This window comes from Hemitrygon akajei, chromosome 9 (genome assembly GCF_048418815.1).
Source record: "Hemitrygon akajei chromosome 9, sHemAka1.3, whole genome shotgun sequence".
Classification (NCBI taxonomy): domain Eukaryota; kingdom Metazoa; phylum Chordata; class Chondrichthyes; order Myliobatiformes; family Dasyatidae; genus Hemitrygon; species Hemitrygon akajei.
The window spans coordinates 103,875,060-103,901,020 of NC_133132.1; the positions used below are offsets into that span (position 1 = coordinate 103,875,060).

At 42.2% G+C, this 25,961-nt stretch overlaps 1 protein-coding gene across 1 annotated transcript in view; it reads left to right on the top strand.

Moving 5' to 3' along the window:
- Positions 1 to 25,961, top strand: part of bmp5 (bone morphogenetic protein 5) — a 146,890-nt gene that overhangs the window by 72,843 nt on the left and 48,086 nt on the right. Inside the window, exon 2 of the mRNA XM_073056701.1 lies at positions 25,154 to 25,346. Within this exon, the coding sequence (XP_072912802.1) occupies positions 25,154 to 25,346 (193 nt within the window). The remainder of the gene's footprint in view (positions 1 to 25,153; positions 25,347 to 25,961) is intronic.

Genomic DNA, 25,961 nt, shown 5'->3' on the forward strand with positions numbered 1-25,961 from the left:
AAAAAATGTTGCCCTTCAAGTTCTGATTCAGATTTATTTATGTATCACACCATACATTGAAGCACACTGTGAAATGCATTTTATTTGTATTAACAACCGACACAACCAAAGGATATGTTGGCGGCAGTCCACAAGTGTTGCCATTCATTCTGGTGCCAATGTACCATGCCCACAATAGTCAGCACCTATTAAATATTTCAGCTTCATTCCCTTCATCTGCACGGGGAGTGCAGCAGAGATAACAGAGGGGGAGCAGTGAGGGAGGGTCTCACTAAATTCCCATTGAAGTGAAACGTCTTTAGGGTGGTGTACCTTGAAGAGACCTCCCTGCAGAGCAGCAAATCATGAAGGCAAAAAATTCTGCAGATGATGGAAATCTTGAGCAATACACATAAATTGCTGGAGGGAATCAGCAGGTCAGGCAGCATCTATGGAGGGGAATAAATAGTTGGCATTTCAGGCCTAGATCCTTCATCAGGACACTGCTCACTTCGTCTTCAGCCCAAATGGTCAATGCCAACCAGAATGCCCATCCAAAGTTCAATGTTCAAAATAAATTCACAGTTAGCCTCATTCGCCAGCATTTGGCCCAGAACCTTCTAAACATTTCTGATCTGTGTACTTGTCCAACTGTCTTTTAAAAGTTGTTATTTTATCTGTCACAATCACTTCCTTTAGCAGCTTATTCCACATAGATGCCACCTCTTCACAAAAAGGTTGCCCTTAAAGCTTCTATTAAACCTTCCCTCTTTCATTTTAAATCTATGTCCTCTAGTTCTTGATTCCCCAGCCCTGGTAAAAATACTGAGAGTGTTTACTCTATCTATACCCCTCAGGATTTTATACAGCTGATACATCAGAGGCAAAGCCTTCCCCACCATTGAGTACATTTACATAGAGCACTGCCACAAGAAAACAGCATCCATCATCAAAAAACCCTAACCCCAGGCCATGCTCTCTTCTTGTACTATCACTGGGCAGGAGGTACAGAAACCTTAGGTTCTGGAGCAGATATTATCCTACAGCCATCAGGTTCCTGAACCACCCTGGGTAACTTCACTCATCACTACTATGAACTCCCTCCTACTGTCTGGGAAAAGGCACTGAAGCATTCGGGCTCTCACAACCAGACTATGTAACAGTTTCTTCCCCCAAGCTATCAGACTCCTCAATACCCGGAGCCTGGACTGACACTTTACTGCCCTATTGTCCTGTTTATTATTTATTGTAATGCCTGCACTGTTTTGTGCATTTTATGCAGTCCTGGGTAGGTCTGTAGTTTTTTTTTTCTCTGTTTTTTTTTACGTAGTTCAGTCTAGTTTTTGTACTGTGTCATGTAACACCATTGTCCTGAAAAATGTTGACTCATTTTTACTATGTACGTACCAGCAGTTATGGTCGAAATGACAATAAAAGTGACTTGACTTGACTTGACTTGAACTGATTATATAACCTACTGACTCACTTCCCAAGACTCTTTGCAACTCATGTTCTCAGTAGTATTTTTATTTGCACAGTTTATCTTCTTTGTCTGTTTATGTATAGTTTTTCATAAAGTTCGATAGTATTTTTCTTGTAAATGCATGCAAGAAAATGAACCTTAAACAACACAGTCAAAATGCTGGGATTTCCAGCATCTGCAGAAGCTTGCCCAGCTGCTCCCTGTCAGTCTGCCCCTCAAGCCCTAGCAAATGCGTGCAAGTCATTTGAAGTGGAGTCATGAAGCATACAAGAAGAAAGAAGTGATTTTGTTCTATTTTCAGTAGGCTGAAAAACACGCTATGGTGTCCTTGCTGATAAGTTGCAAATTTATTCAGGTTGAGATTTCATATGCAAAATGTTCATGGATATAAAGCAAAACCATAACATTCAATACTTCCCATCAGAGGGAAAACACAATTCTTGAGTGTTACCAACCTGCCAAGAAATCTGACACGTGGGACAGCATTTAGTAAACAGGAGATAACAATAGTCAACTGACTGCGCAGCCTGTGAGCTCATCTCTGGGGCTCGGCAGCTCATGGTCTGTGTATTATTTATACAATTTGGATGCTTGTTGGTCTTTGTTGTGTATGGTTTTCCATGGATTCCACTGTCTATCTTGGTTTTTCTGTGAGTCCATGTTAGACAATGAATCTCAAGATTGTGGATGGTATAGATACTTTGATAATGATGATAAAAAGAACTCATTGCTACCATCAGGGATGAGGGACAGGAGCCTGAAGACACACACTCAATGTTTTCTGAACAATCTTTTCCCTGTTCCATCAGATTCTGAATCGTCCATAAACCCATGACCATTACTTCAGAACTTTGTTCTCCTTTTACATGACTTTTTTACTTATTTCTTATTGTAACATAGTATTTTTATGTATATTCAGTGGCCACTTTATTAGGCACATCTATACACCTGCTCGTTAATGCTCGTTAATCAGCCAATTCAATGCATTGACAGCTACACAGCAACACAGCAACACAGCAACTCAATGCATAAAAGCATGCTAGTTAAAGTTAAAGTCTGTCCTGAGTCTTATAGGCTCATCAGGCTGGTGCTTATGCTGGTTTCCGTGACGTGAAGCGACTCTCCCGGATAGGACGCCAGTCTATCGCAAGGTTAACCCCCAGCATTTTGACGGTATCCATTTTCAGCTGGGTGGACCGGAGCAATATGTGGTTAAGTGCCTTGATCAAGGACACAACACGCTGCCTTGGCTAGGGCTCAAACTCGTGACCTTCAGATCACTAGTCCAACGCCTTAACCACTTGGCCACTTATAAAAGCATGCAGACATGGTCAAAAGGTTCAGTTGTTGTTCAAACCAAACATCAGAATGAGAAAGAGAAGTGATCTAAGTGACTCGTGGAATGATCGGTGTCAGATGAGCACCTCAGAAATTGTTGCTCTCCTGGGATTTTCATGCACAACTGTCCCTAGAGTTTACAGAGATTGGTGCGAGGAACAAAACAAACATCCAGTAAGTGGCAATCTGTGGATGAAAATGCCTTATTCGTGAGAGATGTCATAGGAGAATAGGCACAATGATTCAAGCTGACAGGAAAGCAACGGTAATTCAAATAACCATGTGTTAAAACTGTGGTGTACAGAAGAGCATCTCTGAATGCATAATACAGTCAGCCCTCTTTATCCGCAGGTTCTGCATCCACGGATTCAACCAACCGCGGATCGGGAAAACCTGGAAGTTCTCCCTCCAGCAATCATTACTTGAGCATGTACAGACTATTTTTTCTCATAGACAATAGACAATAGACAATAGACAGTAGATGCAGGAGTAGGCTATTCGGCCCTTCTAGCCAGCACCGCCATTCACTGTGATCATGGCTGATCATACACAATCAGTACCCCGTTCCTGCCCTCTCCCCATATCCCTTGACCCCACTATCTATAAGAGCTCTATCTAACTCTCTCTTGAATGCATCCAGAGACTTGGCCTCCACTGCCTTCTGGGGCAGAGCATTCCACATATCCACCACTCTCTGGGTGAAAAAGTTTTTCCGCATCTCTGTTCTAAATGGCCTACCCCTTATTCTTAAACTGTGGCCTCTAGTTCTGGACTCACCCATCAGCGGGAACATGCTTCCTGCCTCCAGTGTGTCCAATCCCTTAATAATCTTATATGTTTCAATCAGATCCCCTCTCATCCTTCTAAATTCCAGTGTATACAAGCCCAGACACTCCAATCTTTCAACATATGACAGTCCCACCATTCCGGCAATTAACCTTGTGAACCTACGCTGCACTCCCTCAATAGCAAGAATGTCCTTCCTCAAATTTGGAGACCAAAACTGCACACAATGTTCCAGATGTGGTCTCACCAGGGCCCTATACAGCTGCAGAAGGACCTCTTTACTCCTATACTCAATTCCGCTTGTTATAAAAGCCAGCATGCCATTAGCTTTCTTCACTGCCTGCTGTACCTGCATGCTTGCTTTCATTGACTGATGTACAAGAACACCTAGATCTCGTTGTACTTCCCCTTTTCCTAACTTGACTCCATTTAGATAGTAATCTGCCTTCCTGTTCTTGCCACCAAAGTGCATAACCTCACATTTATCCACATTAAACTGCATCTGCCATACATTTGCCCACTCACCCAACCTGTCCAAGTCACCCTGCATTCTCATAACATCCTCCTGACATTTCACACTGCCACCCAGCTTTGTGCCATCAGCAAATTTGCTAATGTTACTTTTAATCCCTTCATCTAAATCATTAATGTATATTGTAAACAGCTGCGGTCCCAGCACCGAACCTTGCGGTACCCCACTGGTCACAGCCTGCCATTCCGAAAGGGACCCGTTAATCACTACTCTTTGTTTCCTGTCAGCCAGCCAATTTTCAATCCATGTCAGTACTCTGCCCCCAATACCATGTGCCCTAATTTTGCCCACTAATCTCCTATGTGGGACTTTATCAAAAGCTTTCTGGAAGTCCAGGTACACTACATCCATTGGCTCTCCCTTGTCCATTTTCATAGTTACATTCTCAAAAAATTCCAGAAGATTAGTCTTGTCATTATTCCCTAAACGATACAGTATAACAACTAATTACATAGCATTTACATTGTATTAGGTATTATAAATAATCTAGAGATGATTTTAAAGTACAGGCAGTCCCCGGATTATGAACGAGTTCCATTCCTGAGTCCGTCTTTAAGTTGGATTTGAAGTCGGAACAGGTACTTATGGTATTATTTAGCGTCAGTTAGTCAAACGTTTGTCTTAGTATATAGTATATATTTTACCTTTCTATGCATATAAAACACTTAAGAAACGTATGTATTTCAAAAATTAAACCACTGCGTTGCTTAGTAATAATTATAGCTTTCATCAGGGCAGGGCCTTTCACATGCTCCATTAAAATTGTTCCGATCGTTGACCGACTGTAGCCTAACGCTTTTCCAATGACCGATGGCGTTTCACCTCTTTCCGATCGCTTTATTACTTCCACTTTATTTTCAATCCTGATCGTTATTATTTTCGTGAACAGAAGCACTGCAGATTCAGAGCTACACTGGGTCCTAATGTCCACTGCACTGAGAGGTTAAATAAGGTCCGGGATTCTGCTGGGTCCTAAAGACCACCGTACTAAGACAGGTTAAATAGGGGACTTGAGCATCCGTGTTTTTTGGTATCTGTGGGGGGTCCTGGAACCAATCCCCTGTGGATAAGGAGGGCAGACTGTATGTCAAACCTTAAGCAGCAGCGGAAGACCACAAACATATACTCAGTGGCTAATTTATTAGGCATAGGACTACTTAATAAAGTAGCCACTGAGTGTATATACAGTATATTATAGTTATTTTTTAAATATATTGTACTGTACAGCTACAACAAAACTGCAAATGTCACAGTACATGTCAGGGATGATAAAGCTGATTCTGAATCTGCTGTACTTAATACACTCACCTTTGTAAACCAATTAATTGAGGAACAGTTTTTGCTTGGATTGAAGATGTTTGTCTACGTATTATGCTTGGATCAGAATTATTTTGCAATAGGATTGAATGAGAAGTGCTTGCATACAGTAAGATTCCTGACTTAGATCTGGTGTGCATTTTTCTGAATTTGGTTTTAAGACCATAAGAGCATAAGACATGGGAGCAGAATTAGGCCATTTAGCCCATTGATTCTGCTCTGCATTCCATTATGGCTGATTTATTATCTCTTCCAACCCCATTCTCCTGCCTTTTCCCCCATAACCTTTGATGCCCTGACTAATCAAGAACCCATCAACCTCTGTTTTAAATATAGCCTATGACTTGGCCTACACAGCCACCTGTAGCAATGAATTCCACAGATTCACTACCCTCTAGCTAAAGAAATTCCTCCTCTTCTTTGTTCTAAATGAATGTTGCTCTATTCTGATGCTGCAGCTTCTGGTCTTAGACTCTTCCACTTTAAGAAACATGCTCTTCAAATCCACACTATCTAGGACTTTCAATATCTGATAATGAGATCCCTCCTCTTTCTTAACTCCAGTAAGTATATGGTAGATTGTTGTTAGATTGATCTTGGAGTATGTTAAAAGGTTGGCAGAAATTCATAGGCTGGGGTGGGGTGCTCTGTGCTATACTGTTCTGCATTAAAACCTGTGCCTCTGAAGATTGGTTCCTTTCTCTCCCTCAACCTCAGTTTGTAATGATGTCCTAATGAAGGGTCTCAGCCCAAAATGGTTACTGGTTCATTCCTCTCCATAGATGCTTGACCTGCTGAATTCCTCTAGCATTCTCTGTGGTGTTGTTCCAGATTTCCAGCATCTGCAGAATCTCTTGTGTCTCACTTTAATGGACCAATTACTAGAGGTGAATCTGCTCCACAGAGGGTAGGGCAGCATTTATGTAGCACCCTGTACAATGATTCAGGGTGCTATGTATAGATAAAAAATATATATAAATTAGAAGTTTTTGAGTGTATTTGTTGACATGCCAAATCTCTTCAAACTCCTAATAAAGTATAGCCACTGTCTTGAACTACATCAATATGTTGGGACCAGGTTAGATCCTCAGAGATCTTGACACCCAGGAACTTGAAGCTGCTCACTCTCTCCACTTCTGATCTGTCTATGAGGATTGGTATGTGTTCCTTCGTCTTACCCTTCCTGAAGTCCACAATCAGCTCCTTCGTCTTACTGACATTGTGTGCCAGGTTGTTGCTGCGGCACCATTCCATGAGTTGGCATATCTCATTCCTGTACACCCTCTCGTCACCACCTGAAATTCGACAATGGTTGTATCATCAGCGAATTTATAGATGGTATTTGAGCTATGCCCAGCCACACAGTTATGTGTATATAGAGAGTAGAGCAGTGGGCTACGCTCACACTCCTGAGGTGCGCCAGTGTTGATTATCAGCCAGGAGGATATGTTATCACCAATCCACACAGATTGTGGTTTTCCAGTTAGGAAATTGAGGATCCAATTACAGAGGGAGATACAGAAGCCCAGGTTCTGCAACTTCTCAATCAGGATTGTGGGAATGATGGTATTAAATTCTGAGCTATAGTCAATGAACAGCATCCTGATGTAGTTGTTTGTGTTGTCTAGGTGACTTAAAGCCGCTTCAAGAACCATTGAGATTGCATCTGCCATTGACCTATTGTGGCGATAGGCAAATTGCAATGGGTTCATCCTTGCTGAGGCAGGAGTTCAGTCTAGTTATTACCAACCTCTCAAAGCATTTCATCATTGTCAATGTGAGAGCTACTGGGTGGTAGTCATTAAGGCAGCCCACATTATTCTTCTTAGGCACTGGTATAATTGTTACCTTTTTGAAACGAGTGGGAACTTCTGCCCATAGCAGTGAGAGGTTGAAAATGTCCTTGAATACTCCCGCTAGTTGGTTAGCACAAGTTTTCAGAGCCTTACCAGGTACTCCATCGGGACCTTCTGCCTTGCGAGGGTTCATTTTCTTTAAAGACAGCCTGTAATGTATGTTTTGTGCGAGTGCAGAGTTTAAAAGCGATCAAACCCAGAGATCAAAGTTCTTATTGACAGTATTTTGCTAGCTGTTAAAACAAATACCTCTAATATGTAAAATTCAGTGCATACATTTTATTGTCACTGGTCAAAAAACTGAACAGCACAAGATTTTTGTGCACACTGGTCATTACAAGTTCGAGGGAGCATTGGTCCCACACCACCAGGTCCAGGAACAGTTATTACACTTCAACCATCAGACTCCTGAACTGGTGTGGATAAGTTCACTCAGCTCAACTCTGAACTGATTCCACAACCTGAATTTGCAGAATTTGTTTGTCAGTCTTTGTTTCTGTTGTTTTTTGTTGCGTGCCGTGCCCTGATCAACACAGCACAGCAAATTCCTAATAAGTGTAAGTGTATATGGCAAATAACGTCGACCCTCATCCTTGATTCTTGATGACAAGGAGTGGGTGAGAATAAGCCCCACACACAAGGTAAATCTGAAACAAAATTGAAAGATGTTGTAAACATTCAGCAGGTCAGGCAGTTCCTGTGGGGAGAGAAACAGTCAATTTATCAGAACAGAGATTTTCATCAGTCTGTTCTTGTTTTGTTTACACAGCAGCATCCTCAAAAAGACAATATATCAGGGGAATAAAACTTCCCTACTCTTATACTTGAGTTCCAGTCCAGTAAAGTCTAACTGACACCAAGATTGAGGGTATGGTGGACAGTGAGGAAGGCTATCATGGCTTGCAGAGGGATCTGCATCAGCTGAATAAATGAGCTGAGAAATGGTCATCGGAATTTAATGCAGACAATTGTGAGGTGATGCACTTCGGTAAGATCAACCAGGACAGGTCTCACACTGTGAACAGTAGGGCACTGAAGAGTGTGGTAGAACAAAGGGCTCTGGGAATACAGGATCATAACTCATTGAATGTGGAATCACAGATAGATGAGGCCATAAAGAAAGCTCTTGGCACACTGGCCTTCATAAATTAAAGTATTATGTACAGGAGATGGGATGTTATGTTGAAGTTGTACAAGATATTGTTGAGGCCTAATTTGGAGTATTGCATGCAGTTCTGGTCACCTACCTACAGGAAGGATATAAATAAAGTTGAAAGAGTTCAGAGAAAATTTACAAGGATGTTTCAGTGTCTGGAGGACTTGAGTTATAAGGAAAGATTGAATAAGTTAGGACTTTATTCCTTAGAATGTCAAAGATGGAGATATACAAAATTATGAGTGGTATTGATAAGGTAAATTCAAGCAGGCTTTTTCCACTGAGATTGGATGGGACTACAACCGGAGGTCATGGGTTAAGGGTGAAAGGTGAAAAGTTTAAGGGAAACATGAGGGGAATGTGTTCACTCAAAGGGTCGTAAGAGTGTCAAATGAGTTGCCAGGCAAATGGCACACGCAAACTCGATCTCAACGTTTAAGTGAAGTTTGAATATGTACATGGATGTAGGGGTATGGAGGGCTATGGTCCAGGTGCAGGTTGATGGTAGTAGGCAGTTTAAATGCATCAGCACGGACTATATGGGCCGAAGGGCCTGTTTCTGTGCTGTACTTCTCTATGACTCAGTGACTCCATACCTCATACCTTGTACCTCCCTTTCTTTTGCTGGGTTGTTATCTTTCCAGAATTTTCCCTCAGAACGTGAGACTACTGAACTCTATAGCTGTGCTATACTGTTAACTTTTTAGCTTGTATGGTAAATGCACCTTGTTATTTGTTAACACGAGGAAATCTGTGTGTGTTGCTTGTTATTTGTTATTTTATTTGTAGTAGTATCACTTTATGTGTTGTGTTTATGTATTATATGTACTATGTTACATCTTGGTTTGGAGGAACATCATTTCATTTAGCTGTATATATTTGTACCGTTGAATGACAATAAACTGAACTTGAACTTGAACAAACTTTACCTGGTAGCAGTAAAAATAAAAGTCAAATTGAATAATTAGATTTATAACAGGTCTGTACCGTTTTCAAAGACAGTCAACTAAATATCATTGCTTACAAAATTTTTTATTGTATTCCTTTTGTACCTTTTGCAATAAGTGTGGCAAAGACTGAAATATGACAACGAATAAAAGTGCAAAAATATCAGAATCGTATTGGAATAGCACAGAACTATTATAATGAATAAACTGATTGTCTTTTATCTATAATGCATTCACTTTTTAAAATGCACTAAGAATATAAAGAGAAACCCGCAGAGCGCTGATTAGTGACTCCAGGAGGAAGAAGCCAGGGGTCCATAAGCCTGTCCTCGTTAGGGCATGGGAAGTGGAGAGAGTCAGTAACTTTAAATTCCTTGTCATTATCATGTCACAGGATCTGTCATGGGACTAGCCCATAAATGCCATCACAAAGAAAGCACAACTGCACCTCTGCTTTCTTAGAGGTTTGTGTAGATTTGGCATCTTACCAAAATCTTTGACAAGCACAGTAGAGAGTATCCTGACTGGCTGCAGCTGCATCACAGCCTGGTATGGAAATACCAATGCCCAGGAATGGAAATGTCTGTGGAAAGTGGTGGATGCAGTCCAGTCCATCACAGGCAACACTGAGCATATTTACACGGAGTGCTACCCCAAGAAAGCAGCATCCATCATCAAGGACCCCACCATCCAGGCCTGCTCTCTTCTCACTATTACCATTTGTAGGAGGTACAGAAGCCTTAGATCCCACACCACCAGCTGAGCAACAGTAATTACCCTTCAAATATCAGGCTTTTGAACTGATGTGGATAACTTCACTCACCCCAACACTGAACTGATTCCTTCCACAACCTACAGACTCACTTTTAACAGATGCTACAACTCATGTTCTCAGTATTATTTTTTTATTTTGAACAATTTATCTTCTTTTGCACATTAGTTGTTTGTCAGTCTTTGTTTATGTATAGTTTTCCACAAGTATTATTGTATATACTTATTTTTCCTGTAAATGCCTGCGCAAAATAAACTCAAGATTTCATTTATGGTGATACATATGTACTTCTATAATGAATTTTACTTTGAGTATGAAATGCTGGGTTAATTCCATACATTTGCTCTTTCAAAGCACGTTTCCACTTTTTTGAGCTTGCAAGCTTGCAGCGTTGATTTATTTGTCATTAATTAATGTGTGGGAAAACACATACACCTCCTACACTTCATGCATGATTGCTCTTCTGACAGAACCTTTTCTGAATAAATAACTCCTCGTTTATCATGCGATTAAAGAAGAAATCAGCACTTCATTCTCGTCATGCTCCACTATGGATAAAAGAAACTGTGGTAACAGAAGCACGAAGATCTGAGAGCCAGAAATATCTTTGAAAGTAACATTTTTCCTCACATAAATCAACTATGTGGTATTTTTCTATCAGCTGTAAGAATGGTACAAAGGAAAGATTTCTGTAGCTGATATTATGGGGGTTTCTTAGTACGGGTCATAGTCATAGAGTCATAGAACACTACAGCACAGAAACAGGCCCTTTGGTCCATCTAGTCCATGCTGAATTATTGACCCACACATGGACCATAGGCTTCAATACCTCTCCCATTCATGTTCCCATCCAAACTTCTCTTAACTATTGAAATCAAGCCTGCATCTACCACTTCTACTGGCAGCTCGTTCCACACTCTCACCACCCACTGAGTGAAGAAGTTCCCATTAAACATTTCATCTTTCTCCTTTAATCCACGACCTCTAGTTCCAGTCTCACCCCACCTTAGTGGAAAGGGTCTGCTTGTATTTACTGTATACCCCTCAAAATTTCGTATACCTCTAGCAAAAATATCCTCTCATTCTCCCATGGTCTGGGGAATAAAGTTTTAACCTATTCAATCTTTCACTGTAACTGAGGTCCTCAAGTCATTGGCAATTTTCTCTGCACTCTTTCAATCTTACGAATATCTTTCCTGTTGGGTGTCAAAGGTTATGGGGAGAAGGCAGGAGAGAGGGAGTGAGAGGGATAATAAATCAGTCATGATTGAATGGCCAAGTAGACTTGATGGATCGAATGGCCTAATTCTGCTCCTATGTCCTATGGTTTTATTTTCTTATGTTTAAAAGGTTTTTAAATAATCTTGCAGAACATTCTGAAAGAAGCTAGGTCAGACTGCTGGGTAAGCAAAGTTAGAATGCACATTGACATGTGTTGGATCTTATCCATAGCTGCTACCACCATCCTTATGTTTCCTCTCAAGACAGCCGTATTGAGAGTGTGTGCAGTCCATATGTCTGTAACCACATACCCTACACACTAACTCAGCATCCCAGCAATGCATTTTGAAGAGACTGGCCACACATCTCAAGACCACAGCTCTCGTTCCTTTCAGAAATGAGAACATTTGAAACCAGACATGGGTGTAGCCTTAAACCACTCTTAAAGAAAGCTCAGTTCTTTTTTCATAAAATGGTACATGCTCTGAAAGTTACTGAACGATGGTGAGCTCTTGTACCAACTTTCTCTCCTTCAAGGAAGCATTGACTTGTCTCTTTTTAATGTAAATGATATGCCTTATAATGTATGGACATAGAAGCAACACACACAAAATGCTGTAGAAACACAATGGGTCAGGTAGCATCTATGGAAATTAATAAACAGTTAATGTTTTGAGTTGAGTCCTGATGAAGGGCCTCAACCCAAAACATCGACTGTTTATTCATTTCTATAGATGCTGCCTGACCAGCTGAGTCCCTCCAGCATTTTGTGTGTTGCTCTGGAATTCCAGTATCTACAGAATCTCTTGTGCTTATGGAGACAGAAGTTTCATTTCAGGTGGATATGAGCTCAGAAGATAGAACGTAGTGCTTTACAGTACAGACCCTTTGGCCCACAATGTTGTGCTGATTTTTAACCTACTCTAAGATCAATCTAAACCTTCACTCCCACATAGCCCTACATTTTCCAACCTTCCATGTGCTTATCTAAGAGTTTCATAAATGTCCTTAATGTATCTGCCTCTACCAACTGCTCGGCAGTGCATTCTGTACACCTATCACTCTTTGTTTAAAAACCTTCCTCTGACACCCTCTATACATTCCTCCAATCATCTTAAAAGTATGCATCCTCATATTAGTCATTTCCACCATGGGAAAAGGCTGTCCACTCAATCTATGCCTCTTATTATCTTTCACGCTTAAATTAAGTCACCTCTCAACCAAAGAGAAAAGCCCCAGCTCGCTCAACCTATCCTGATACTCAATTTAGGCAGCATCTTTGTATATCTCCTCTGCACCCACTTCAAAGCTGCCACATCGCTCCTACTATTTTGTTTCATTTTATTTACAGATACAGCTTGGAACAGGCCTTTGAGATGTGCCACAAAGTAACCCACTGATTTAACCCTCACCTAATCATGGAACAACTTACAATGACCAACTAACCTACTAACCAGTACATCTTTAGACTATGGGAATGATGCACCATCAATAACTCTAGGAGACTGGAACTGAACGATAGGCTTTTATTAACAGCAAAAAGGGAGCATGACATGGCGAAGACTAAGGGGGGAGCAGTGCCTCCAATTGCCTTTATACAGGGGTCTGTGGGAGGAGCCACAGGAGCAGTCAGCAGAGGGGCATGTCCAGACAGGTATACATAGTTTACCACAGGGAAGAAACCCACACACAGAGAGAGGAAAGGACATACAAACCTTCTTTCAGAGGATGCTGGAACTGAACCCCAGTCCCTAACGCCCTGTGCTAACCATTATGCTACGAAGGCGCTCCACGGTACAATGAGGCAACCCGAACTAAACGCATCATTTGCAGTTAATCACAGCAGCATAGTGGTTTGCGCAATTGGTTTACAGTGCCGGTGATCACTGATCATGGTTTGATTCCCGCTAATGAGAGCAAGCAGGAGCAAACAGATGTTCCTGTTTCCTTCTACATTCCAGAAGTGTACGGGTTAGTGCAAGTAAACTACGGACATGCTATGTTGGCAGCAGAAGCATGGCGATATTTGTGGGCTGCCCCTAGCACATTCTCAGACTGTGTTGATTATAGATGCAAATGATACATTTTACTGTATGTTTCAATGTTTCGATCTGCATATGACAAATAAAGCTACTCTTTATCTTTAGCTAGAGCACCAATTTTCTTTTAGAATTTGTTGGGGACAAGTAATTGGTCAGGAGGTGAGTGGTTTTGTCTGTAAGGATGGGAAAATCAACTGCATAGAAACATTAAGAAAGGAAATGAGAAAACTGTAACCCCATAGAGAAAGAGTAAGTAACTGGAAGTACAGGGAGGACTTCTTCAAAAACCATGAGGGGAATTAGTCTAAATGAATTGTCCTTTTTTCACTATGTAATTATATATTCAAATTAACTTAATTTAAGGTATAATGCAATTACTTAAAGCCAAATCTCAGAATCAGAATCACATTTATTATCACTGACATATGACATGAAAATTGTTGTTTGTGGCAGCAGTACAGTGTAAGACAAAAAAAGTTACTATAGTGTAAAAGCGGTAATGTTCATACGTTCAAGGACCTTTCTGAAATCTGATGGTAGCCGGGAAGAAGCTGATCCCAAAACAATGAGTGTGAGTCTTCAGTATCCTGTACTTCTCTGATGGTAGTAATAACAGGGCATTTCTGAGATGATGAAAGACCCTAATGATGGATACCACCTTTTTGAGGCATCACTTTTTGAAGGTGTCCTCAATGGTGGGGAGGGTTGTACCCGTGATGAGTCTTCGACCCTCTGCATCCTCCTTTGATCCTGTGTATTGGCTCCTCTAAACCAGGTTGCGACACAGTCAGAATGGTTTCCACTGTACATCTGTAGAAAATTGTAAGAGTTATCTGGTGACAAGCCAGATTTCCTCAAATTCCCCATGAAGTGCAGATGCTGATATACCTTCTCCATGATTGGTGGGCCCAGGATAGATCGTATGAGATGTTGACACACAGGTAATTGAAACTGCTCACCCTTTCCACTGCTGATCCCTTGATGAGGACTGGTATAGGTTTTCCAGTCTTCCTGTTCCTGAAGTCAACAATCAGTTCCTTGGTCCTTCAAAAATGTTGGATGTTAGAATTGTAAAAGAGACACCTCATGGCATTGAGTTGAATGACCTCTCTTTTTCATGATGTAATTGTATATCCAAATGAGCTTAGTTTATGGAATGGTGCATTTGTTTATCAGTACAGCTGCTTACACGCAATAAGCCCAGACGTCAAAATTTAGAAACAGCTGGCAATCTCGCTGCTGGAGCCAATTATACTCTGGACAAAAATATCTAGCACACTCACAAATAGCTTTGGAAGGAAGAGATTCAGACAAGACAGATGCAAATTTTATTTTTACAACCTGTCATAGACTTAGTCATAGAGTGCTACATCACAGAAACAGGCCCTTTGGCATATCTAGTCTGAGCTGAACTGTTATTCTGCCTAGTCCCATCAACTCGCACCTGGATCGTAGCCACTAATACCCCTCCTATCCATGTAGTTATCTAAACTTCTCTTAAATATTGCAATTGATCCCACATCTACCACTTCTGCTGGGAGTTCGTCCACACTTGCATCACCTTCTGAGTGAAGAATATCTTTCTCATCTTCCTCTTAAATATTTCACCTTTCAGACTTATACTACGACCTTTAGTTCTAGTTCCACCCAATCTCAGTGGTAATGGCCCACTTACATTTACCCCATCTATATCTCTCATAATTTTGTATACTTCTATCAAATCTCCCTTCATTCTCCCACGCTCCAGGAAATAAAGTCCTAATCCATTCAAACTTTCCCTCTAACTGAGGTCCTCAAGTCCTGACAACATACACATACATTTTTTCAGTATTAGGGAAATTGATGGGGGTGGGGTGCAGGTGGTCATAATGTCATTGAATATCACGAGATAGAGAACAAGAAACAGGCCCTTCAGCCCATTGGGTCTGTGCTGGCTAACAACCACCCTTTTAAACTACATTGATCCTATTTTAATTGCTCCACATTCTCATCAGTTTCACTCAGATTCCACCTCTCAAATACACAATGGGAACAATTTACAGTGGCCAATTAATCTACCAATCCACATGTTTTATCATTGTGAATTTTCCTGTATTCTTTTAGTGTTATTGATATCTTTCCTCTGCCCCTCTGACCCTCAATGCAAGTGCCCCTCAGGGCTGTGTCTTAAGCCCCCTCCTTTACTCCCTGTATACCCATGACTGTCTCCAACCACAGCTCCAATCTGCTAATTAAATTTGCTGATGACACTACACTGATTGGTCTAATCTCAAATAATAATGAAGCAGCATACAGAGAAGAGGTCATCACCCTGACACAGTGGTGTCAAGAAAACAACCTCTCCCTCAATGTTGCAAAAATAAAGGAGCTGGTTGTGGACTACAGGAGGACTAGAGACAGGCTAGCCCCTATAGACATGAATGGATCTGGGGTTGAGAGGGTGAACAGCTTTAAGTGCCTTGGCTTAAACATTACCAAGGATCTTGTGATCTATACATACTGGCTGTGTGGTGAAAAAGGCTCTTTCACCTCAGAGGGTTGAAGAAGTTTGGTATGGGCCTCCAAATCCTAAGAACTTTCCACAGGGGCACAATTGGGAGTATCCTGACTGGATGCATCACTGCCTGATATGGGAACTGTACTTCCCTCAATCACAGGACTCTGCAGAAAGTGGTGTGGACAGCCCAGTGCATCTGTAGATGTGAACTTCATACTATTCAGGACATTTACAAAGACAGATGTGTAAAAAGGGCCCAAAGGATCATTGGGGACCAGAGTCACCCCACCACAAACTGTTCCAGCTACTACCATCCGGGAAACAATATTGCAGCTTAAAAGCCAGGACTGTGGCTCCAGGACACCTTCTTCCACCAGGCCATCAGAATGCTTAATTCATGCTGACACACTGTATTTGTACATTATATATTACTATATTTATTATTATTTGAACATTATATATTATATTGACTATCCTGTTATACATAATATTTATTATAAATTACTGTAATTGCACATTGCACATTTAGATGGAGGCATAGCATAAGATTTTTGCTCCTCATGTATATGAAGGATGTAAGTAATAAAGTCAATTCAATTCAATTCAATTTTAGTTATGTGACCAGAGCTACACATAATTCTCCAAATAAGATCTCAGTCAAATCGGTGCTATAATAATGCATTCATTGCAACTGTGACCACATTATAAAACTATTTCTTTGACTGTATATTATTTTGGACTATCCCAAGAAGTTCAAGAATGTGCAAGAGAACTGTAAAAGTCTTTATACTTGTGGTGACCTTCAGCAATAACACACACAAAGTGCCGGAGAAACTCATCTGGTTAGGCAGTATCTATGGAGAGGAATAATTAGTTAACATTTCAGGCTGAGGCCCTTCATCAGGACTAGAAAGGAATGAGGAAGAAGCGTGAATAAGAAGGTGGGGGGGAGGTAAATGATTACTGCCTGTGCCACGTGACAGTGAGTATAGGAATAGAATGAGGTGGAGGATAAATGCATGGCTGAGGGATTGGAGCGGGGGCAGGGATTCAAATTTCTGGATCATTGGGACCTCTTTTGGGGCAGGTGTGACCTGTACAAAAAGGACGGGTTGCACTTGAATCCCAGGGGGACCAATATCCTGGCAGGGAGATTTGCTAAGGCTTTTGGTGAGAGTTTAAACTAGAATGGCTATGGGGTGAGAACCAAACTGAAGCAACAGAGGAAAAGGCGGTTGGCTCACAAATTGAGAAAGCTTGGAGACAGTGCAAGAAGCGGGGTAGGCAGGTGATAGAGAACGGATACGCTCAGACCAATGGTTTGAGATGTGTCTATTTTAATGCAAGGAGTATTATGAATAAAGCAGATGAGCTTAGAGCATGGATCAGTACTTGGAATTATGATATTCTGGCCATTACAGAGACTTGGATGGCTCAGGGGCAGGAATGGTTACTTCAAGTGCCAGGCTTTTAGAAGTTTCAGAAAGGATAGGAAGGGAGGCAAAAGTGGTCGGGGTGTGGCACTGTTGATCAGAGATAACATCATGGCTGCAGAAAAGGAGGAAGTCATGGATGGATTGTCTATGGAGACTCTGTGGGTGGTAGGTGTTTTTTATAGACCACCCAATAGTAACAGGGACATCGAGGAGCAGATGGGGAGACAGATTCTGGAAAGGTGTAATATTTACAGGGTTGCCATGATGAGAGATTTTTATTTCCCAAATATTGATTGGCATCTCCCTAGAGCAAAGGGTTTAGATGGCGTGGAGTTTGTTAGGTGTGTTCAGGAAGGTTTCTTGACACAATATGTAGATAAGCCTATAAGAGGAGAGGCTGTACTTGATCTGGTATTGGGAAACGAACCTGGTCAGGTGTCAGGTCTCTCAGTGGGAGAGCATTCTGGAGATAGTGATCACAATTCTATCTCCTTTACCATAGCATTGGAGAGAGATAGGAACAGACAAGTTAGGAAAACATTTAATTGGAGTAAGGGGAAATATGAGGCTATCAGGCAGGAACTTGGAAGCATAAATTGGGAACAGATGTTCTCAGGGATATGTACAGCAGAAATGTGGCAAATGTTTCGGGGATATTTGCGTGGAGCTCTGCATAGGTACATTCCAATGAGACAGGGAAAGGATGGTAGGGTACAGGAACCGTGGTGTACAAAGGTTGTTGTAAATCTAGTCAAGAAGAAAAGTAAAGCTTACCAGCAGTTCAAAAAATTAGGTAATGTTAGAGAACTAGAAGATTATAAGGCTAGCAGGAAGGAGCTTAAGAAGGAAATTAGGAGAGCCAGGAGGGGCCATGAGAAGCACTTGGTGGACAAGATTAAGGAGAACCCCAAGGCATTCTACAAGTATGTGAAGAGCAAGAGGAAAAGACGAGAGCGAATAGGACCAATCAAGTGTGACAGTGGAAAAGTGTGCATGGAACTGGAGGAGATAGCAGAGGTACTTAATGAATACTTTGCTTCAGTATTCACTACAGAAAAGGATCTTGGCAATTGTAGGGATGAGTTGCAGCGGGCTGAAAAGCTTGAGCAAATAGATATTAAGAAAGAGGATGTGTTGGAGCTTTTGGAAAGCATCAAGTTGGACAAGACACCAGGAATGGATGAGATGTACCCCAGGCTACTGTGGGAGGTGAGGGTGGAGGTTGCTGAGCCTCTAGCAATGATCTTTGCATCAACAATGGGGACGGGAGAGGTTCTGGAAGATTGGAGGGTTGCAGATGTTGTTCCCTTATTCAAGAAAGGGAGTAGAGATAGCCCAGGAAATTATAGAACAGTGAGACTTACTTCAGTGGTTGACAAGCTGATGGAAAAGATCCTGAGAGGTAGGATTTATGAACATTTGGAGATGTATAATATGATCAGGAATAGTCAGCATGGCTTTGTTAAAGGCAGGTCATGCCTTACAAATCTGATAGAATTTTTTGAGGATGTGACTAAACACGTTGATGAAGGTAGGGCAGTAGATGTAGTGTAGTATGGAGTTAGAAAGGCATTTGATAAGGTACCCCATGCAAGGATTATTAAGAAAGTAAGGAGGCATGGGATCCAAGGGGACATTGCTTTGTGGATCCCGATTGGCTTGCCCACAGAAGGCAAAGAGTGATTGTAGACGGGTTATATTCTATATGGAGGCCGGTGACCAGTGGTATGCCTCAGGGAACTGTTCTGGGACCCTTACGCTTCGTGATTTTTATGAATGACCTGGATGAGGAAGTGGAGGATGGGTTAGTAAATTTGCTTATGACACAAAGGTTGGGGGTGTCGTGGATAGTGTGGAGGGCTGTCAGAGGTTACAGTAGGACATTGATAGGATGCAAAACTGGGCTGAAAAATGGCAGATGGAGTTCAACCCAGTTAAGTGTGAGGTGGTTCATTTTGGTAAGTCAAATATGATGACAGAATATAATATTAATGGTAAGACTCTTGGCAGTGTGGAGGATCAGAGGGAATCTAGGGGTCCAAGTCAATAGGACACTCAAAGCTGCTGCGCAGGTTGACTCTGTGGTTAAGAAGGCATACGGTGCATTGGCCTTCATGAACTGTGGAATTGAGTTTAGGAGTTGAGAGGAAATTTTGCAGCTATATAAGACCCTGGTTAGACCCCACTTGGAATACTGTGCTCAGTTCTTGTTGCCTCGCTAAAGGAAGAATGTGGAATCCATAGAAAGGTGCAGAGGAGATTTACAAGGATGTTACCTGGATTGGGGAGCATGCCTTATGAGAATAGGTTGAGCGAACTTGGCCTTTTCTCCTTGGAGTGACGGAGGATGAGAAGTAATCTGATGGAGGTGTATAAGACGATGAGAGACATTGATCGTGTGGATAGTCAGAGGGTTTTTTTCCCATGGCTGAAATGTCTAACACGAGAGGGCACAGTTTTAAAGTGCTTGGAAGCAGGTACAGAGGAGATGTCAGGGGTAAGTTTTTTACGCAGAAAGTGGTGAATGCCTGCGACGGTGGTGGAGGTGGATACGATAGGGTTGTTTAAGAGATTCCTGGATAGGTATATGGAGCTTCAAAAAATAGAGGGCTATGGGCAACCTTAGGTAAATTCTAAGGTAAGGATGTGTTCGGTATAGCTTTGTGGGCCAAAGGGCCTGTATTGTGATGTAGGCCCTAGCTGGCTGATGATAGCTGAAAATTTGTGAGGAGGAAAGTGGATGGGTGCAGTAGTGGGGGATGAAGTAAGAAGATGGGATGTGATAGGTGATAAAGTTAAAAGGCTGAACAAGAGGGAACCTGATAAGAGAGGAGAGAGGATGATGGGAGAAATGGAAAGAGAGGGGCACCATCGGCAGGAGATGAACAGGTGAGGGAAGAGACAGGGTAAGAAGGGAGTCAGAAAGAGGAATTGAAAAGAGAGAAAGGTGAGGGGGAAGAGATTACTAGAAGTTAGAGAAATCAATATTCATGCCCTGAGGTGGGAGACCTTCAATGCTTGCCATGTATTTGCTAGCAAATTGCCAAATATTATTTTTCCACAGAAGTAGTTCATTTTAAGGGTTATATTGAAAAGGTCCTGAAGGTACTTTTCACTGACCACCTCTTGCTGAAAGGATCATTGATATGGGATTCACAGTGATCTCATTTTGCACAGTACAGTAGTGTAGCAGCTAGCACAAGGCTATACAGCGCCAGCTGTAAAGTCGATGGGAGTTCAATTCCCACCACAGTCTGTAAGGTGTTTGTATGTTTCCCCCTTGTCTGTGTGGATTTCCTCCAGGTGCTCTGGTTTCTTCCCACACTCCAAAGATTTACGGGTTAGGTTAGTAAGTTGTGGGCACTAGAGGCATGGCGACATCTATGGCCTGCCCATAGCACAGCGGGCGTGTTGGTCATAGTGCAAATGACACATCTCACTGTACATTTTTATGTACATATGACAAATAAAGCTAATCTAATTGCTGATTAGAAGACTTCATTGTCTTGTATAATATTACAGGTGCCATGGTAGCAATGCAGTTAGTGCTACGCTATTACAGCTCCTGATGTTAGAGTTTGGAGTTCAGTCCTGGCATCATCTGTAAAAGGTCTGTATGTCCTCTCCATGGAATGAGTGAGTTTTCTCCAGGTCCTCCTGTTTCCTCCCACAGTCCAAAGGTGTACCAGGCAGGCTAATTGGTCATTGTAAATTTTCCCGAGATTCGGATAGGATTGAGGTTGCTGGGCGGTGTCACTTGAAAGGCCAGAAGGGCCTATTCCACAATGCATTTCTAAATAAATAAATAATTTAGAGTCATTGTATTGCCTCAGTACAGAAAAAGGCCATTCATCCCAGTGTTTCCTTGGTGGTTCATTGGGCAGCAATCCCATCATGATTATTCCTCTTTCTATACTGGCCTGCAAATATTCTTCCTTCATTGTCAAGCAAGTTCCTTTGTGAAAGAAATGATTGAATATCAAGAAAGCTGTGACTTCCTGATGGAACCCCTCTCTTTTTACGTTTGTAAAATAATTTTTCCTCAAATCTCTCTTATAATGGTAGCGCTTTAACATGAATTTGTCTCTATGAACCATCTGCAAATTGTAATTGTTTCTTATTAATTACCCTTTCAAAATTAGGCATCATTTTGTATGCAGACATGTTTTCTCTGAACCTCCTTTATTCTAAGGAAGTTATGCTGTTTGTGAACAATAAGCTGTACTGTCGCCATTACTGATGCCTTTCAGGGATAAACTTGAGACATGGTGCTTTTCCGTTTAGGAACTTCAGTCAGACAGCAGAAATAGTGTAGCTGAGTAGATGCAGGCTGAAAGGCAAAGTTCAAGATCAAAGTCAAAGTTGACTGTATTGCCATTTGCACCACTACATGGTGTGATGAACAACTTATTTGCAGCAGGCTCCCAACATCAGATAAGTATCATTGACAAGAAAAACATGTTAAAGATAACTCATATACAATTTTTACAAGAAAGAGCACAATTAGAACAAATAAAGTCCATTTTACTGCAAGGTGACCAAAGTGGTCATAGTGCTGTTATTCTGAGTTTGGTTCAAGAACCGAATGGTTGCAGGAAAGTAGTTAGTCCTGAACCTGGTGGCATGGGACTTCAGGTTCCCATGCCTCAGAAACAGAATCAGAATCAGGTTTATTATCACCAGCACATGACGTGAAATTTGTTAACTTAGCAGCAGCAGTTCAATGCAAAACATAATCTAGCAAAGAGAGAAAAATAATAATAAATAAGTAAATCAATTACATATTGTGGTGAACTACATATACCTGTCTGGACACGCCCCTCTGTTGACTGCTCCTGTGGCTCCTCCCACAGACCCCTGTATAAAGGCGATTGGAGGCACTGCTCCTCCCTCAGTCTCCAGGATGCTGTGTGGTAGTCTCTTGCTGCTAATAAAATTGATGCACCATCAATAACTCTCGGAGACGGGAGGCGAACTTTTCCCAGGAAGTCTGCCACTGGGACCACCCTACCGGTTTGGCTGACGTCCCCAGGGCCAGTGCTGCTCCGGAAACATGCGAGGAGCAATAAATACTCCCTGATGGTTGAGAGGGTTCACCTGCTTCATGCGAACCCCCAGTATGCCTACGTGGTCTTACCTGATGGGCGGGAGGACACGGTCTCCGTCCACGACCTGGCACCTGCAGGAGCACCAGACCCCTACCCCGAACACTCCACGGTGACTATGAACCCCGTACCCACCGAGTTGTATACCCACGAGACACCGCGCACACCAAGCCCTACACAGACCCCTCACGACACTCCCATACCGGGCGCCTCGCAAACGCATGAGGGATCACTGATGCCTAATGGACTGGCACCTCAAGTCAGGCCGGAACCAGCACAACCACCGTCACCTTTGCAATCACCACCTCCGGCACCTGTGGAATCACAGCCGGTGCTACGTAAATCGCAGCGACAGATTCGACCGCCCTATAGACCTAACCTGTAAATATACTTGTAAGAAACTTCACCCCGTGGGGACTCTTTTAAAACAAAGGGTGGGGGGGTGAACGTGGTGAACTACATATACCTGTCTGGACATGCCCCTCTGCTGACTGCTCCTGTGGCTCCTCCCACTGACCCCTGTATAAAGGCGGTTGGAGGCACTGCTCCTCCCTCAGTCTCCAGGATGTTGTGTGGTGGTCTCTTGCTGCTAATTGTGGTCTCTTGCTGCTAATAAAAGCCTATCGTTCGCCTCCCATCTCCGAGAGTTATTGATGGTGCATCACAGATATTGAATAGATTAAAAAATGTGCAAAAACAGAAATACTGCTTATTAAAAAAAACTGAGGTAGTGTCCAAAGATTCAATGTCCATTTAGGAATCGGATGGCAGAGGGGAAGAAGCTGTTCCTGAATCAGTGAGTGTGTGACTTCAGGTTTCTGTACCTCCTACTTGATGGTAACAGTAAGAAGAGGGCGTGCCCTGGGTGCTGGAGATCCTTAATAAGTGACGCTGCCTTCCTGAGACTCTGCTCCCTAAAGATGTCCAGGGTATTTTGTAGGCTAGTACCCAAGATGGAGCTGACTAGATTTACAACCTTCTGCAGCTTCTTTTGGTCCCTCCATACCAGACAGTGATGTAGCCTGTCAGAACGTTCTCCATGGTATATCCATAGAAGTTTTTGAGTGTATTTGTTGACATGCCAAGTCTCTTCAGACTCCTAATAGAGTATAGCTGCTGTCTTGCCTTCTTTATAACTACATCAATATGTTGGGATCCACCTAGGAACTTGAAACTGCTCACACTCTCCACTTATGATCCCTCTATGAGGATTGGTATGTGTTCCTTCGTCTTACCCTTCCTGAAGTCCACAATCAGCTCTTTCATCTTGCTGACATATTGAGTGCCAGGTTGTTGCTGTGGTACTACTCCACCAGTTGGCATATCTCACTCCTGTATGCCCTCTCTTCACCACCTGAAACTCCACCAACAATGGTTGAGTCATCAGCAAATTTATAGATGGTATTTGAGCTATGCCTAGCCACACAGTCATGTGTATATAGAGAGTAGAGCTGTGGGCTAAGCACACACCCCTGAAGTGCCCCAGTATTGTTTGTCAGCGAGGAGGATATGTTATCACCAATCCATACAGATTGTCGTCTTCCGGTTAGGAAATCAAGGATCCAATTGCAGAGGGAGGTACAGAGGCCCAGGTTCTGCAACTTCTCAATCAGGATTGTGGGAATGATGGTGTTAAATGCTGAGCTATAGTCGATGAACAGCATCCTGACGTAGGTGTTTGTGTTGTCCAGGTGGTGTAAAGCCATGTGGAGAGCCATTGAGATTGCGTCTGCTATTGATCTATTGTGGTGATAGGCAAATTGCAATGGGTCCAGGTCCTTGCTGAGCCAGGAGTTCAGTCTAGTCATGACCAACCTCTCAAAGCATTTCATCACTGTTGATGTGAGTGCTACTGGGTGATAGTCATTGAGGAAGCCCACATTATTCTTCTTAGGCACTGGTATAATTGTTGCCTTTTTGAAGCAAGTGGGAACTTCTGCTTGTTGCAATGAGAGGTTGAAAATGTTTCTTGAATAGTCCTGCTAGTTGGTTGACACAGGTGTTCAGAGCCTTACCAGGTACTCCATCGGGACCTTCCACCTTGCGAGGGTTCACTCTCTTTAAAGTCAGCCTAACATCGGCCTCTGAGACGGAGATCACAGGGTCATCAGGTGCAGCAGGAATCTTCACAGCTGTAGTTGTGTTCTCCCTTTCAAAGCAGGCATAGAGGGCATTGAATTCATCTGGCAGTGAAGATGCCATTCTTGCTATTGGGTTTCGCTTCATAGGAAGTAATGCCTCCTGGCTGATGGTAGCTGTGATGAAATGGTATGGTGGGGATCTTTGATGATGGATGCTGCCTCCTTGAGGCAGTGTCTCTTGTAGATACTCTCGGTGATGGGGAGGGGTGTGGCTGTGATGTACTGGGCTGAGCTCCCCACTCTCTGGAGCTTTTTAACTTTCTGCACGTTCTAATTGCTGTACCAGACTGTGATGCAATCATTCAGAGTGATTTCAACAGTACATCTGCAGAGGTGTGTTTCGGTGACAAGCCAAGCTTCCCTAACTTCCTGAGAGAGCAAAGGAACTGGCATGCCTTCCTTGTGATTACATCCATATTCTGCCTGAGCTGCTGAGCTCTCTGACCATTTTGTGTGTGTTGCTCTGGATTTCCAGAGCGTGCAGAATCTCTTGCATTTGTAACAGATGCCAACTGTTATTTTCTTATTATTATTCTTTATCTTAGTTGAAAGGGACAAGTACTTCTCTCACCAACGAAGACACTACAAGGAATTCCGATTTGATCTCACACAAATTCCTGAAGGCGAGGCAGTAACAGCAGCAGAATTCCGCATTTACAAAGACCGAAGCAACAGCAGATATGAAAATGATACCTTCAGGATTACCATATACCAGGTTATTAAAGAATATACTAAAAGGTAACATATTCATTTAATTACATTTGTCATTAAATTCTCGTAATGTATTTTGTGATGCTATGTGAAAAGACTGCACTGCAATAATACAGAAGGGTGGAATTAATTCAAGAACTAAAAACAAATGCAGCTTATTACCATACAAATGAATGCATTACAAGATGCTCTCATTACTCAGTGGCCAATTTATTAGGTAGTCCTGTACATCTACTCGTTAATACAAATATCTAATCAGCCAATCATGTGGCAGCAACTCAATGCTTAAAAGCATACAGACACGGTCAAGAGGTTTGGTTATTGTTCTGACCAAGTGTCAGAATGGGGAAGAAATATGGTCTAAGTGACTTTGATTATGGGATGATTGTTGGGGCCAGACAGAGTGGTTTGAGTATCTCAGAAACTGCTGATCTCGTGGAATTTGAATTCAGAACAGTCTCTAGAGTTTACAAGAGTGGTGTGAGAATAGAAAAATCTAGTGAGTGGCAGTTCTGTGGGTGAAAATGCCTTATTAGTGAGGGAGCTCAGAAGAGAATGGCCAGACTGGTTCAAGCTGATAGGAAAGCAACAGTAACTCATGTAATCATGCATTACAAGAACGACATGCAGAAGAGCATTTCT